Source organism: Protopterus annectens, chromosome 1.part2 (assembly GCF_019279795.1).
Source record: "Protopterus annectens isolate FY-2018-M chromosome 1.part2, PAN1.0, whole genome shotgun sequence".
Lineage (NCBI taxonomy): Eukaryota > Metazoa > Chordata > Ceratodontiformes > Protopteridae > Protopterus > Protopterus annectens.
In genome coordinates this window covers 1198360710-1198374678 of record NC_056727.1, presented here as the reverse complement: position 1 = coordinate 1198374678, position 13969 = coordinate 1198360710, and the positions used below count along the sequence as shown (strand labels likewise).

At 38.2% G+C, this 13969-nt stretch overlaps 1 protein-coding gene across 7 annotated transcripts in view; it reads left to right on the top strand.

The window, feature by feature from the left end:
- Positions 1-13969, top strand: part of PAFAH2 (platelet activating factor acetylhydrolase 2) — a 1159086-nt gene that overhangs the window by 256035 nt on the left and 889082 nt on the right. For 4 of the 7 annotated variants that reach the window (XM_044060056.1, XM_044060050.1, XM_044060051.1 and 1 more), the window contains one exon: positions 695-814. The exons of 1 other annotated variant lie outside the window; for it this stretch is intronic. In XM_044060056.1, coding sequence (XP_043915991.1) covers positions 725-814 — 90 coding nt within the window. In that variant the 5' untranslated portion in view covers positions 695-724. Of the gene's footprint in view, positions 1-688; positions 815-13969 lie in introns of all 7 variants that reach the window. 2 more of the 7 variants (XM_044060053.1, XM_044060052.1) reach the window with 1 other exon arrangement.

Here is a 13969-nt window from a genome sequence, read left to right as displayed (position 1 = left end):
CGCTACCCATGTGTCAGAACAAACGCCAGATTGAACACTCTCACATAAAGAAGTTATGTCCTTACCATAACGTTCCATGTGGAGTGTTCATCTGCATTGGTTATTACACTCCCACCCTTCCCACCCTTAGGAAGAACGTTCAATTTGGTGCCTGGTCTGGAGTATTCTCCTTCTGCTGTTGCAGTATTAGTGTTACTATCATACTCTTGGTATGTTTGTATATATGTACTTTTATGTATATAGTTGGCATGTGTGTGCTTTTATGTCTGGTTTGCTTGCAAACTAGATCTGAGGTAAAGGCAGAGGGATTGTGGGTATTGGATGTCCTCGAGCTTCTTCTCGATGCAGAGCTTGCAGTCAAGGCACGGAGCCGAGGATCGGCTCCGAACCCATGTGTAATAACCAAGGCGAGATGAACACTCCACATGGAACGTTATGGTAAGGACATAACTTCTTTTTTTGTCTAGTTGATCATTCATCAGAACAATCAAAGTATTATTCTGTCCCATTTTTTTATTGTCTTCTTTTAAAACCCTCTTGAGAAAAGTTTCTCAGTTTCTGTTAACCACTTCCTGTGGCAGTACTAGTAGGAAACAAAAGAGTACCAGAAGCTTAGAAAAAAAGGCTTGCTGAACTTTTTTTTTTTTTTTTGTTGAAATGTTGAGAATTATTTGTTTTTTTCTTTCTGTTCCAGGTTATTCCTGTAATGGTGCTTGTTTAAGCCATGGGGAGTGGACAGTCACTTGGACTCCCTCATGGAAAAGGGCCTCATCAAGTAGGCTGCACAGATGTCATGGCAGACCATACTAGGAAGGTACAGAAATGGTAGACCTTGAGATAATGATGATCTTACTTTCTCTAACATTTTCAATATTCTATGTTAAAAGCATTGTCTTCTGCTAAGTCAGTAGTAAATGTTATTCGTCTACATTATATGAATGTTTTCATATGATATCCATGTGAGAATCAGGATGATGTTGCATTTGTTTATCTTTAATATAATTACTCAAGCTGACAAACGTAGTTTGCATTTTTTAATGGTATAAAAAGTTTATATCTTGTAAACTGCTTAGTAGCATCACAGAAAGTAGTTTTGCTTCAGAATTATAGATTATGCTATATGCTGATGATTTTTAACTTGCTGATTGTTGGTACCTCATACTGAGTCTACTGCTGTAAAATAATGATGCTTTCAAAGAAATTTTTATATTCAAATTATTTTAAAATGTATAATTTATAAAAGTTGTCCTGGTTAAAAAGGAAAACATTGTGCAAGTCAGAAACCATTTGCAAGACTACATGTCCTCTTGCACCCCTTACTTATAAGTCATATTAACTTCGGATAAAAAGGAATAGTTAATACTTTTATGATACCCTATAATGTTCTTCATATGGACCACTGCTGTAGTAACTACATCTAAATTGGTTATATCCTGCTAAGGATATAACAACTGGACACCTTCAAGCTGAACAGACTACAAGTCAAGACTGGGCAGCAGCCCCTTAAAAGCTTACCTTCTGCCAAAGAGAGTGCCTCACCACAGGCTTTCAAAGATCAGTTGTTTTTTGTTTGCCAATGCTGTCCCATTGCTAGACAGGTAAGCTCCCTTCATAATTTTTATGATTGAATGTATATTTTTATAGTATCCAAAATTCAGAATAGTGCCTCACCTAAGTCCTGCCAAAGCGTAAAAAAGAGACCAAATGCAGAAAGAATCGTGGCAGAACACAGCTTGAAGTCCAAAATGAGTTTAATAAAAGCACATAAAACTCAGACACAAAAATCTCCAGGAAGAATGAGCGCTTTCGGGTAACACCCTTCATCAGATTAACAAACATTCTCATTCTAACAGAATTTAAACGCACTAACTACTAATAAAATTTGATAAAATCAGTAACAGACCCGCCTATTCCTAAGGGCGGGCTTCATTGGAACACTTTCATTTAAACCTGGAGTTCTATGAGCCATAAGCTCAATTATCCATTTAGCTTCTATTAGTTCAGTATGTTGTTTTATATCATCCCCCCTACTGCTCAGCTTGATATTTACAATGGCTCTAAACTTAAAGAAATGTGTTGGATTTTGTTCAATGTGTTTAAACAAAGCATTATGTACATCACCATTCCTAATAGAACTAAGATGTTGTAAAATCCTGACCTTGAAAAAACAGTTGGTTTTCCCCACATAAAAACCACATCATTGTTGACACTCTGCTAAATAAACAAGGTCTTTTGTCCTACAGGTGGCTCTAGCCTTAAATTCAAACAGCTTACCCGTGACAGGATGTGTATAGATGGTATTCTGATCAATGTGAGTGCAAGCTTTACAAGTGCCACAAGGGACACTACCTGGTTTACTCTTAAAGGGAAGAGAGTAAAAATGTCTCTCTTTGCCAAGAATATCCTTGAGGTTCTTATTTCTCCTAAAGCCAAAAATAGGCTTGTTCCCAACAATAGCTTTGTACCTTCTTCACTGGTCAAAATATTCCAGTTTTTTGCTACTATGTCACATATCCCCTTAATATTACTACTATATGTGAACATAAACTTGAACCCTGGTGCTTCACGTCTGTTCCGAGGACCATCACAAGTGTTATTTGATAGCCATGGTTTAAATCTCCTCCTGTTAGATGTTGCTTCAACACCTGTGACCTTATTGATGATAGTAGATTTGTATCCTCTATCTAGAAAATGCCCTTGCAACCTGGCTACCTCATCTTCATACTGTGAATCATCTGTACAAATCCTCGACAACCTACCTACTTGTCCCTGGACGATGTTGGGAAATGTAAACCTGGGGTGCATGCTGTTAAAATGCAAAAGTGTATTCTTACAGCAGTCCTTTCTGTACAAGCGAGAAGAAAACCCCCTAGGTGTTTGTTCTATATATATGTATCTAAAAAATCCATGGCTGAATATGAACAGTTAACAGTGAATCTGAGGAAAGTGGTGGTGGAATGTGTTTGAATTTAAGGCTAGAGCCACCTGTAGGACAAAAGACCTTGTTTATTTATTTATTTAGCAGATTGTCAACAATGCTGTGGTTTTTATGTGGGGAAAACCAACTGTATTTTTAAGGTCAGGATTTTACAACATCTTAGTTCTATTAGGAATGGTGATGTACATAATACTTTGTTTAAACATATTGAACAAAATCCAACACATTTCTTTAAGTTTAGAGCTATTGTAAATATCAAGCTGAGCAGTAGGGGGGGGGGTGATATAAAACAACATACTGAACTAATAGAAGCTAAATGGATAATTGAGCTTATGGCTCATAGAACTCCAGGTTTAAATGAAAATGTTCCAATGAAGCCCGCCCTTAGGAATAGGCGGGTCTGTTACTGATTTTATCAAATTTTATTGGTAGTTAGTGTGTTTAAATTCTGTTAAAATGAGAATGTTTGTTAATCTGATGAAGGGTGTTACCCGAAAGCGCTCATTCTTCCTGGAGATTTTTGTGTCCGAGTTTTATGTGCTTTTATTAAACTCATTTTGGACTTCAAGCTGTGTTCTGCCACGATTCTTTCTGCATGTGGTCTCTTTTTTACGCTTTGGCAGGACTTAGGTGAGGCACTATACTGAATTTTGGATACTGATTTTTTTTTGTATTTAGTGCCTCACAAGCTTTGGAGGACATTAAGTCAAGGTTTTTTCATATACATTCAGCAATAGAGATGGCTGATAAAGAAAATGAATGTTCAAATACTGTGCTTCATAGGAACATTTTACCTATGGATAATCCATTGTTAAATATGGAACTTTTGTCTTTAAGGAATCACGGTTTGGCTGACTCTGTTCCTTGTAATACTGATAAAAATTTTGATGATTTACTCAGAGACTTTAATTACAAAGCACTGAGGTTGCAGCGTCTGCAGTGGCAGACAAATCATTTTGAAGCGTGTTTAAAGTTTGGAGTAGTTCCGAGAGGCATGAGGGTTCTATGCATGCCTACACAGGGAGAGAGATATCCAGAGCTGTTAGCACAGTGGCACCTTATCAACATACGTACTGGTTTCCAGTACATGGAGTTGCTCAATAACTTTTTTGGACCAGAAATAATGTCACTGAAAAACGACATAAAATCCCTGCAACACAAGTTGGAAACTGATTTTACAGGAGCAAGGCATATACAACGCCTGGAACAGCAATTTGCCAGCCTACGTGAGAATGATGAGAAGCTCAAATCCCAAAAGATGAACAAACTCAAGAGGGACCATGGTGATTTTTCGCAAGGAACATCTTTGTTTGGCCGAGGTTTCAATCTAACCACAATCCTCGTCGGTTCAAAGTACAAGAGCTCGTGAACCAGAAGTGACGACTGTGAAAGGCAGAACAGCAACAGGTTCGATAACACATAGTATGCATAACACGCAGGTAGAACGAAGGGACCTACACCAAGTCACCGAGGTGGCAGGGACGTCCACAGAAGCATGTTTGTCTTCCACAGAACAAGTGGGTACTCATTCATCCCTTGAGGTGAATGAGGGATTGTTAATTTCCAATGTTGGTGATAAGGAAGTGGTTACTGAGGAGGCCAGGTTGGGAGCGAGACTGAAAGGAATGCGGTCTGAACCACAACATTCTTTAGCGCTTTTTCTGGCGCCGGTGAAGAAGGGAGCGTGGAAGCGGTCCCTCAGCGAAGGGAGGGATTCCAACCGCAAGCGGAGGACACTAGATTGACTGGTAATGCTGTTGTTGCTGATACTATTGTTTACAATTTATCCAGTCATATGTTGACAGTAGAAGAAAGTGAAGTTTTAAATAAGGGTCTAACGTTTGTACCCAGTCAAGGAAGTGTATACAATGATGTTATAATGGACATTATGTTATTTTGTAGGAATGTTTCTCTTAGACAGCTCTTTGGTGATAATTCCTCACATCAAAATAGTTTGAGACAACCAAGCACCTTTTTGTCTCACTTTTCAGCCAACCTGCAAATGTTTATTAAATGTTGTGAGCAGGATTTGTTAAAACTTTTTCAGGATAAAAACACAGAAAGATTTTTCAATCTTACACCAGCACAACGCAGGGCTATGATAGATTTGAGTAACATCGCAGATTTAACTATCATAATGGCAGATAAAGGAGGCGCCGTTGTTGTTTTAGATACTGTCTTTTATCAAAATAAGATTAAGGAGTTACTATCTGATGGAGCTACTTATATCCCCATCAATCCCTTGGCGGTGAAACAGGTTGTGGATGGGGTACATAACAGGTTGAGATACCTGCATAACAACATGGAAATTAGTGAGGATCTCTTTCGTTTTTTGTTGATAGAAAATGTGGTGACTCCAGTTTTTAAAGCATTACCCAAGATACATAAATCATTGTTTGATCCACCCCTCAGACCCATTGTATCTGGCAGAGGCTGGGTCACAGAACACATTTCTATCTGGCTGGAGACCATGCTAAGACCCTATGTGGATCAAATTCCTGATATTTTAAGTGATACGGGTGATTTTTTGAGGGTGTTGGGTAATATCCAGCGTGACCATGCAGTAGGGTATTACCTGATGGTATCAATGGATATTCAGAATCTTTTCACAGTCATCAGTAATGAATATGGCATCACAGCAATTGGTTCCCTTCTACAGGGCATGGGCATGAATGTTGTTAAAGTAGGCCTTATACAACAATTGTTATCTTTAGTCCTGGAAAACAATGTTTTTTTAGGTATACAGCAGGCTTATAGACAGGCACAGGGGGTGGCCATGGGTTCCCCCTGTGCCAACACCTATGCAAATTTGGTCTTGTCCTATTGGGAGAAGACATCGTTTATGAAGGATGTCAGGTGGTCACAACATATTGAGCTGTATAAACGTTTTGTAGATGACATTTTTATCTTGTGGAAAGGGGATAGAGATTCGTTGGATACCTTTGTTACATACTTACATTCCACCACCACTTTCCTCAGATTCACTGTTAACTGTTCATATTTAGCCATGGAGTTTTTAGATACATATATAGAACAAACACCTAGGGGGTTTTCTTCTCGCTTGTACAGAAAGGACTGCTGTAAGAATACACTTTTGCATTTTAACAGCATGCACCCCAGGTTTACATTTCCCAACATCGTCCAGGGACAAGTAGGTAGGTTGTCGAGGATTTGTACAGATGATTCACAGTATGAAGATGAGGTAGCCAGGTTGCAAGGGCATTTTTTAGATAGAGGATACAAATATCATCAATAAGGTCACAGGTGTTGAAGCAGCATCTAATAGGAGGAGATTTAGACCATGGCTATCAAATAACACTTGTGATGTTCCTCGGAACAGATGTTAAACACCAGGGTTCAAGTTTATGTTCACATATAGTAGTAATATTAAGGGGATATGTGATATAGTAGCAAAAAACTGGAATATTTTGACCAGTGAAGAAGGTACCTAAGCTATTGTTGGGAACAAGCCTATTTTTGGCTTTAGGAGAAATAAGAACCTCAAGGATATTCTTGGCAAAGAGAGACATTTTTACTCTCTTCCCTTTGAGTAAACCAGGTAGTGTCCCTTGTGGCACTTGTAAAGCTTGCACTCACATTGATCAGAATACCATCTATACACATCCTGTCACGGGTAAGCTGTTTGAATTTAAGGCTAGAGCCACCTGTAGGACAAAAGACCTTGTTTATTTAGCAGAGTGTCAACAATGATGTGGTTTTTATGTGGGGAAAACCAACTGTTTTTTCAAGGTCAGGATTTTACAACATCTTAGTTCTATTAGGAATGGTGATGTACATAATGCTTTGTTTAAACACATTGAACAAAATCCAACACATTTCTTTAAGTTTAGAGCCATTGTAAATATCAAGCTGAGCAGTAGGGGGGATGATATAAAACAACATACTGAACTAATAGAAGCTAAATGGATAATTGAGCTTATGGCTCATAGAACTCCAGGTTTAAATGAAAATGTTCCAATGAAGCCCGCCCTTAGGAATAGGCGGGTCTGTTACTGATTTTATCAAATTTTATTGGTAGTTAGTGTGTTTAAATTCTGTTAGAATGAGAATGTTTGTTAATCTGATGAAGGGTGTTACCCGAAAGCGCTCATTCTTCCTGGAGATTTTTGTGTCTGAGTTTTATGTGCTTTTATTAAACTCATTTTGGACTTCAAGCTGTGTTCTGCCATGATTCTTTCTGCATATTTTTATAGTAGAATAATAACTTTAAAAGCTGGAAAATGTGTTTTAAATGACTGTTCTTTGACTTATAATTACTTTTAAAAGGGAGTTTCACGTTTTCCTTTAATGGAAAAAGTTGTTAAAACTTATTTTAAACCACTTTTTCTGAAGGGCTTATTTAATTTATTTTTGGGGGTTGGGGTAAGTGTTGGAAGTGCTTTTTACTGTGTTTTATGGGGGAAAGTCACTTTATTATAACTTGCTTTTCTACCAGCTATCGCTGCTAGGCTTCTCAGGGTGTCTGGCACCCTCTTTGGTATAACCATGGAACAGCCTATTGGTTCCTTAGTTTCTTCTTTCTTTCAGCCACAAAAAGGAGAAAATTACTGTATAGACTTTGCCAATTTAGCCACACAGGGGTGACTCTGTTGTGGCCAAAACTGGTTCCGTGGACCATTTATCTTTTTCTCTGGCGCTCATTGATGTAGTTCCTACAGACACAACCTCTCCAGCTGTTGGAGTAGCCTTGTCAAGCAAGAAAGAGCTGCTTTTGTCAGTCCTGGGAGAAAAGGTAGAGAATGCTGCTCTATCCTGCCAGAAAGTTATGCCCATCTCTAGGGATTTTTTTCCTGGAAAAAAATAGATCCTTTTCTTCAGAAATTCCTAACAAAAAAGAAACCAAAACTTAGACATATATTTTCTCCTGTCTCAGTTTTCCTAAGCAGAAGTGATTGTCTGGGCTTAGCTCGGGGTTTTGTTCAGACCCTTAAACCTTCCTGTATGGCTCTTTCTGGTAAAATATTCTTCATTTTCTGAATAGATTTAAGAGGCAGAACCTCCAAGTGTGTGTGAAGGGACAGAATTTTGTTTTTGCTTCTGCAGATTTCTCATTCATTTTCCTTGAAGATAGTGGCCTTGGCCAGTCCCTTTGAAGCATTATTTTTCTCTGAAACTATTTCCAGAATGAATCAGTTATATCAGTGAGGCAGTGATGTTTCTCAGTCCCTCAGGAAGTATTATGTTTTGCTACACCTGCTATTTCCATACTACTTTTCCTTCTGTTCTTTCTGATGTGGAAGATGTTTTTGGCTTAGCCTGTAACTTAACTGATTGCCAAACGGATGCCCCCAAGAATGCAGATAGATGTACAAGGTTCCTCAAGTGTTTTGAGATTTTATATACTCATCCCACATCAGACCCAACATATTTTGCAACTTCTGTATTGCACAGCATATAAACAAAGGGACTGTGTCTAGATCTTGGGATGTCACTGTCCCTGTTTCCTCGGCTTTCATTAGGCCATTCACTGAATTTAATGCCCCTCTGGCATGTATCTATTCAGACACATGCAACAACTGGAACTCCCACAGAGAAACTTTACTAAAAGGATGAGATGCCTAAACAATGTGTCCTACATGGCTGACTCAAAGTCCTGTCAGTATACTCTGTATCCTACAGACTGCTAAGTGGTGACCTATGTCTGGCGTACAAGGCATTCTTCAGCCCATTACTGATGTATTTACTGCACATCAGCAAGTCAAATGGCATCAGAAATACTCTGTCTAGGGTTCTAAACCTCTTCTGCAACATCAACAGAAAGGTTTGTAAGAATATGTATATCTTACAGAGAGGATACTGCTGCTCTGGAACAGACACCCCATTCACATAAAACAAAGTTCATCCTAATCCATATTCAAACATAGCTTGGATCTGTGGATGGGAAACATAAAATTTACCTCAGGTTTGCCGTCTGTACTACTAATAGACAGAAGCAGCTTTTAAGTGCTTTATCCCATGCATGAGCACTGTCAAATTATTTATGGTATGATCCCAGTTATTCTCATTAGAGGTAAGATACAAATATCAACTATGGGATTGGTATGGCCAGTCTGTACCCAAACTGGATAAGTTAATTCGAGCACAAAAAGGGAAGTCTACTAGGCATAAGTTGACCAGCAAGGGCAGCTAATCTTGTACTTAACCTATGAGTGATTCGGGCTGCTCTTTAACAGTTGGTTAATACTAATCCCTCTCCTTCAGACAAGAATGGGAAGGCTCCTGATAGCTTGGAGGAAACGTATATTCTTCTACAACACTTGCTTTAATGTTCTCAAATTTCAAGTTCATACATTGAAGTTTAAGTTCAGTTCTTGTGACAATATGAGGAACATTTCTGACATCCATTTTCTGTGGAGAAATCTGCTTTGCTTGCGTCTAATGATTTTGCTGATGCCTCTTCCAGGGTTGCTGCCACTGGAACTGTTATGAGGTTTGCCTGGTTGTGTTCTCAAAACCTCTCATATCATGTAAAAAAATGAAATACTGGCTTCTCCCTTGGATAGAGTTAATTTACCTACCTGTTTCTGAAATCCTTGTTAAGTGCGATTAGAGAGGTATGCCGATTCATGGATCCCTTATTTTTTTTAGCCCTCCCTCCTCCCAAGTTGACTAAGGAATTTAATGCTGCCCCTACTACCATCTTTTAAAGGCAAATTAAAGTGACCCAACAAGCTGCTGGTAAGCAATTTTTTGAAAAGCTATGGCAGAGAATTTCTGAAAACTACAGGACCCCCTCTCCCAGAACTAGGACAGTGCAGCAAGTTTGTGTGACTCTTTAAAAGACCCCCCCCCCCAATACCCTGGCAAACCTTAAATTCAGCAAGTGTTAATTTGGGCAATGAAAGTGTCTCCTCTAGTTTTTATAGAGGGATTCCCTCTCACTTGCAAGACTCTTCTCTTCTTTTCCTTCTGTCATGGAGCATTGGCTTTCTTAAGGGTTGTTAGAAGCTCTCCCTACTTCTCTCTTAGCAAAAGGGTTTTATTTAAACATGCTTCCAATTCGAAGTTCTAAATGTTGTCTTTTCTCATTTTGTTATCCCTTATTTTCCATTTGAGTTTTTCAGTAACAGTAAGTTTAAAAAGTATCATCACATTCTGAGATCCACATTTCAAATGTTTGTAGAGGTTTTCTCTGTATGGATCCCGTTATCAGTTTCTCTGCATTACTCTTTGGTCTATCCACTGTTATAAGGATATTTACGAAGTGTCTGGTTCCTGTGATAGCCTTCAGTAGACTTACAAGGTGTTCACATTTTTCTTTATTTAGGTAATTTGCCTTTCTTTGCAGAATATTTTTTAAGGTATCAGGAATCTCTCACTTGGGTAAGGGATCTCCAACACAGACTGGGATTCCAGGAGAATATACAGATGTCTTACCTGACTAATTCTTATGGGAATATTTTCCCAGGGTGTCTTTAGGACACTTCAGTTCAAAGAGCCTTTCTTCCACATGAAGTATGTAGCTCTATCCCTGATTTTTTTTCCCCATAGACTACTGTCTCAGGTAGAGAATTCCTCAGGATTCTGGGTCTCATGGCATCTTTGATTCTCAAGCTACCTTTTTGCTTAACTTCACATGATAAAAATCCACTGGTACTTGTAATTTGTATGACTCCAACATCTACATCCGTTGACTTTTCGGTTCCCAGTGTTTGAGTTTGACAATACGGAAATGTTGGTGACACCATATTTTTCAAAATCCACAGCTCCCATTCTCCCTCCTAGCTCCAGCACCGTTGGTCTGTACAGATGGTCCACAGTTTCCTTTAGGAGAAGTATACATGGGAATAAAATTGCTCAGTCTTTGGAACAGAAAAGATAGACCAAATCACATAAAATAAGAGTTGTTGGCATTTGCAAATGTTCTCAATTCTGTCATTCCTTTTTGGTTCTTGGGACCTTTACAAGTGTTTATAGTTTGCAGTACAGTGATGTGGTTCATTAAACAAGCAAGGGGAAATCACTTCTTACCCTCTACGTAGACTAGCCTTGGTAACATGGAATGTAGCTTTTTCAGCACAATCTCACTCTTTAGGCATCTAGAATACTGTCTGAGTAAAATTGTGTGGCAGGCAAGCAAGACCAGGACAAGACCCTCTATTAGAATTTGCTTCAGTGGCTTTTCAAATATTTGGTACTGATGTGGGAAACACTACAAATACAAGAGTTTTTTTGTTTGTTTTTGCCTGCACTCTCCACTGTCAGTTGGTGAAATCGTGTACCAGGTCCCTAGTCTTGAAGGACTGGGAGACAGATGATTTTTCTTTTACTTGGGCAGGAATTTTCCTGTATGCCTTGCACCTTTTTCAGTATTGTCTGGGGTCATTCTGAAGATTCAGAAGGATACTCCAAAGATCTTTGTGGTGGACTCCCTTCTTCTTTTCTAAGTAGCAGTAGTTCTACCTTCTAATGTGACCAAACACAATTAATGCAAGCTCCTGACAGACTGGATCTACCCACAGAAGACCAGGAGTGTTTGATACATCCCGTCCATAACAACTATAACTGATTACCTGATGACAGACTCTTAATACCTATTAGGCACTTTTTTCTGAGGATGTGAAGCAGGTATTAATGGAGGCAAGAAAGCCTGTTACTAGAACATCATATATTAGTAAGTAGAAAAGTTTTTTTAGTTGGTGCCATGAAAAGAACCAGCACCCATTCTGGCCTAGTGTTTTACTGGTTCTTCTGTATTTTGTGAGTTGCTATCCTGTAGCCTGTCTCACTCGTCAGTTAAGGTTTCTGCCCAGTAATCCTCCTCTTTCAATGAAATCTCATGTGAAAATGTTTTGAAAGGGCTATTGCCTAAGAAGCCTCCTAGAACACAGGTGGTTTCTCCTTGAAATTTTAATTTGGTGTTGGGGAAACGTCATTCCTCATTTGAACCAATTCATCAGGCTGACTTGAGGATCTTGATCTGGGCCACAGTTTTTCTTCTTCTTGCAGAGGTCACAGCAATAATATGCGAGTTGCAAACTTTCATGGTAGGTCAACCTTATCTCATTTTCCAGAAAGATACGGTTTATTTAAGAACTAATCCTTCATTTATATACTTGCAAAGAGTAAAATTAATACAAAAAAAAGTTTATGTTAAGTAAGCCTGTGGTTCTTCAACCTTGAGAAGTGTTACTTTTTGGTATAGAGAATTTAAAATGCTTTGAGAAGGAGGACTGCTTGCAAGTAGGTTAAATGAAAAAAATAGATTGCATATGTTTAGGATGAACACTACATATTAAACACCAAGGGCAAACTGATAAGTAGCTTTTGAATAGGGAAAGAATGTGGACATTCAGAAAGCTGACTTGTTTTGAATAACAAATTTTGTCCAGTAGGTTATGTCTCCGTTACTGCAAAAGCATACTGAAATTATCCAGCAGAACAAAAGCTTATTCCGCAAGAGACAGACCTGTATGTAGCTGAGAGATTTTAGTTGTCCTGTACAAATACATCATCTCTACTTCACAAGATTGTTGACTTCCCCCCAGTTCTCTTTCAAGGCCATTATCAAAAAAAAAAAAAAAATACAAATACTCCTGGAAAACATGGATACAGGGCAACCCAAGTTTAATACTTCCTACCCCAAAATTCTAAAATTAGTTAGCCATACTCTTGTTAACTCGTTACATCCGAGTGACGCTTCCAGGTGCTTGTACAGTTAACTCTTACTAATGCCTCTAGGCATCAAATATTGCTTGTTCATATTTGCATCAATAATTCCAAAAACATGCTATGTACAAGGTTTTAAAATATTTAATTTTAAAGCTTACACAATACCAAACTCAACTGCATTAATATTTGGCCTGTGGCTAGGTCAGGTAAATAGATATCAACAGTTGTTTTTAGTATATTAATTTATATAGATATAATTTACACATTTTTCTAAATATCTCAACAACCACATAACACAGACAGAACTCCTCCTTAGCCTCATATGAAAGCTGCCAGCTAGATGAATAAAATTTTGTCAACCATATGTACTTAACTTGAGCATACCTCTCAACCTTTTGCAGCAAGAAATCTGGACAAAGCCTTAAATAATGGGGAGACAAAAGGCCCAAATATAGGGACAATTTTTAAATATTGCTCTTACAAACTTAGAAAGTTAAGAGAATAACAGGTTTTTTGTTTGCATGAATTTTATGAACGGTATGAAGTCTGAAACTTAAATGCCTGCCATTATTTTCTGACTTTTATCTTTAATGACTTGCCAAAGATTTGCCAGAAGACCTAAATTTTATGAAAAATGGACCAAAATTATGAGGCAAAAATCTGGGCATTCTGCGAAAATCTGTACAATTGAGAGGTTGTTGAGATGATATAAGCTGTTTGCAGTATATTACAAGTGTGATGGTGTGTTTACTGTGACTTATAAAATTCATTTTAAGACCTAGAACCTCAAGAACAAGAATACTGCCACTATAAAAATGGTTTGTGCTGAAGGGTTTGCCATTTATACTTCTTTCTTAGTCCCTATGGTTCCAGAGATATGAGTATTTGTTTGAAATGTGAGGACATAATTTGATTCTGCCAAAAGACTTAGGTTACGCCCTTTGGAAGTTACAGTGCAAACTTCCTGAGATCCATTGGAATGAATGAGTTAAGCCCCTGGCACACATTTTCAGTATGTTACAACAAAATCCTTCATTACAACTTTAAACATGCCATGATTATTCTTCTGGCCAAATGTCTTTCCCCACTCTTTGCAAGTAACATGTACCATATTGCCAACCTCTATTCATCAGCCAAAATGCTTGAAAGAATAGTATAGGATCAAATTTAATCCCTACTAAAATGTAGCATCCTCACAGATAGGCAGAATGGTTTCCATCCTAACCAGCACTCTAAAAGATCTATGTTTGCTGATGGACCACATCTTTATAAACATTGAGCAAACACTGGTTACTAGAGCCATCTTTTTAGAGCTTAAGTGGGGTTTTAAAACTATTGGTTATGTTATGTTATGTTGCTGCATAAACTGTCAGACATGGGTTTCACCATGTAAGTAGT